Source organism: Thalia democratica, chromosome 7 (assembly GCF_965202585.1).
Source record: "Thalia democratica chromosome 7, ktThaDemo2.hap1.1, whole genome shotgun sequence".
Classification (NCBI taxonomy): Eukaryota; Metazoa; Chordata; class Thaliacea; order Salpida; family Salpidae; genus Thalia; species Thalia democratica.
The window spans coordinates 11,554,590-11,557,522 of NC_139171.1; the positions used below are offsets into that span (position 1 = coordinate 11,554,590).

The 2,933-nt window shown below is 27.7% G+C and overlaps 1 protein-coding gene across 1 annotated transcript; it reads left to right on the top strand.

Annotated features, from left to right (window-relative positions):
• The first annotated feature begins 267 nt into the window (after positions 1-267).
• LOC145841115 (spermatocyte protein spe-26-like) lies at positions 268-2,558 on the top strand. Its single transcript, XM_082948486.1, has 3 exons — positions 268-385; positions 1,131-1,221; positions 1,403-2,558. Exons 1-3 carry the CDS (start codon positions 268-270, stop codon positions 2,556-2,558), a joined length of 1,365 nt encoding a protein of 454 aa, XP_082804612.1.
• The last annotated feature ends 375 nt before the right edge of the window (positions 2,559-2,933 follow it).

A 2,933-nucleotide genomic window follows, 5' to 3' on the forward strand; every position in this document is an offset into this window, starting at 1 on the left:
AAATACGAGTTTAATGTGTACTAATAATTCTTAATTTGAAGACCACTGATTCAGTCTAATAGCATATTGTTAAATATAATAACATACATTTTAAAATAAATAGATTGCTTGAAAACAAAAATAACTAACTTAAATATTTTTATAAGTCATTTCTTTCATTTATAGCTGCTTTAGAGTTAATAAAAGTAAAAATCTTCAAAAATTAAACTGATGGATAAAAACAATGTAAATTCGTTTGGTGTGAGGAAATTAAATGAAAGTTCAATAATGAAAAACAAAGGTAATGTTAGCAACAAAAGCCTACTCACTGATGGTTCAATTGTTGATTATTTTGTCAAAAAATGTAACAAAATTTTAAATCTTCCTAATGATGATGTTAAAAAAGGTTAGTATCATTTGTAGTTCTTACATATAAGTAAAAATATAAATAAGTTCTAGGAAATTATTCTTTTATGTAAAGTTATTATGTTGCACAACTTGCAAAGCTATTGTTGTCTAAGCATTTATTGTTAGTAGAATTTTTTAAATACTAAATTTAGTGGTAATTTACTAAATTTCCTGTTAAAACTCAGATATAAGACTGATTATTTCTAAAAGCTTGAAGTATTTCTAAGTTAAGTAGTCTTGGTATTTCAAGTTTATTGCTTAAACAGTTTTAAATTAAATTAAAGTATCTTTATCTTTTTCATAAATAACGTTATCTATTCAACTCTTTCAATTTGCTTAATGAATTTAGAGGTTAAAAAACATATACATTAAGAAACTGTTTTATATCACTATAAACTGTTGATAGTTAAATAAAAATGAACAATAAACTTAGAATAGACTAAGTTTACTAATCTAAGTTTAAACATTAAAACTTATAAGACAAAACAAAAAATTGATACTTTTAAGTAAATTTCTTATTGTTTATTACTACATATTTTTAATGGTTTTTCAGTATTAAAAAATAAATTTCTCGTATATACGTTATGAATAATATTGTCATTCATTACATAAATGTTTTATTTTATTTAGTGGATTAAAAAATGAGTGGTTTAAAAAACTAATTATAAATTTATTGAAGTCCCAATTTTTTTTTTATAACTTAAAATTTAAAGATCATGATAAAATATAAAATTAATTTACAGGAGACTTGAAAACTGAGGGCTACAATCTGGTGTCAAATCTGAAAACGAGCAAAATTTATTTGGATAAAATCAAACATGATGTTGGTAAAATGTTTGTAAACAAAACTAATATTGATAATGCTGTATTCATGTTTTACTTGTCAAAAATTTTCAAAATTTCATGTTTGTTAAACTATTGTTCGAGTTTTATTGAGCGCTGTTTCCCATTGGTTGCATGAGTCTAAGAACTTTTTGGAATTGGACATAACTTTTATCATAAACATTATTTCTAGAAACGGATTAAACGTAGATTCAGAGTTGCAAATATTCAATGCAGTAGACAGCTGGTTAGCGCATAAACTAATTAAACGTTGCAAACATGCAAAACACCTTCTGTCTAAAGTTCGTTTTTCATTGTTGACAGCTCCTGCAGTAAACAACCTCATAGAAAACACCTCTTTAGTAAATGCTGGAATTATTAGAGAAATTAAAGCTAATAATGAAGATACTAACTCTAAAAGAAATTTCAGCAGATACTACAGCAAAAATGATTTTAACATAGTTGCTTGTGGAGGAACTAATATAAAACTAGATAAATGTATCAGAAACGCGAACCTGATTTATGGAAAAGATTTTGATAGTGCAAAACTTTTACCGAAAATGAGAAAGAGACGGATTTATTCTGAAGCAGTGTTCGTAAAAGGTGATATTTACGTTTTTGGCGGAGCTTACCGATTTAAATCTGGCCCATATACAATAAGAAAATCAGTAGAAAAGTATTCACTCGCTACTAATAAGTGGAAAACCGTTACTCATATGCAAAATAAAATTATCCTTTTTTCTGCTTGTTCTTTCATGAAAAGCGTTTATGTTGTAGGTGGTAGCAAAAAAGATTTTTTAGGTACATCTACTGCAGCTAGCTACGTGTTTGACACAAAAAGTCGCAAGTGGAAAACACTTTCAAGTATTAGTGAAGCGAAAAGTCTAGCAGCTACCTCGGTATTTGAAGGAAGAATTGTCGTGTCAGGTGGATATAATAGAGGGGGATTAAACGGTAATGTATTAAAAACTGTCGAATCATACGACCATGTAGCAAATACGTGGTCTAAGATGCCCAACATGATTTTTAGTAGGTTTTGTCAAAAATCGGTATCTGTGAAGAACAAACTATTTGTGATTGGTGGATACCGACGACTAAACTGTGAAGTTTATGATTCAACTTGTAACAAATTTGCTCTTTTAAAAGCTTTCCCTGAAATTTGGAGCCAAAGATTGTTTCAACCTCTTGAAGTCATATCAAGGGGAATGAGACTTGCTATCATTTTCAAAGAAGGAAACATTTTGTTTTTTGACACAGAAAAGTCAAAATGGTCACATACTACTTGTCAGGCAACAAAGGGTATAAGACACTACTCTTGCGCAAAGGTGTATAACAAGTCTCCCCAGTAGCTGATAAATGGAAACACAAATAGACAAACTTTTGTTTTACTTGTCAGTGAAGTTTAGTTTTAAATTTGTTGTAGATTTTAAGCAGTTATTTTCTAACTTTATTTTATTTTGAAGATTAAATTTTTTTTTTTTGCATTTACAATAAAAGAAAATCTTTTTGGGTCTGTTTTTTGATATTAAATAAAAACATTTATAATTTTTGATATACTGACTCTTCTTAAAAAACTTGTTGTAAGTTTAAGAATTAAAACAATTTCTACAATTTATGGTTTCATAGCCGCTAATTGCTTTTATTATATTAGCAAGTGCAAATATAGCTGCAAGTCATAAATTCTTTATATAAACGATCTCCCTTCCGTAAGTAAAACTTGAACA

Coding starts and splice junctions, on each gene's coding strand:
- LOC145841115 (XM_082948486.1), top strand. CDS start 268: ATGAAAAACAAAGGTAATGTTAGCAACAAAAGCCTACTCACTGATGGT. Junction 386..1,130: donor TAATGATGATGTTAAAAAAG/GTTAGTATCATT, acceptor ATTAATTTACAG/GAGACTTGAAAACTGAGGGC. Junction 1,222..1,402: donor AAACATGATGTTGGTAAAAT/GTTTGTAAACAA, acceptor CATTATTTCTAG/AAACGGATTAAACGTAGATT.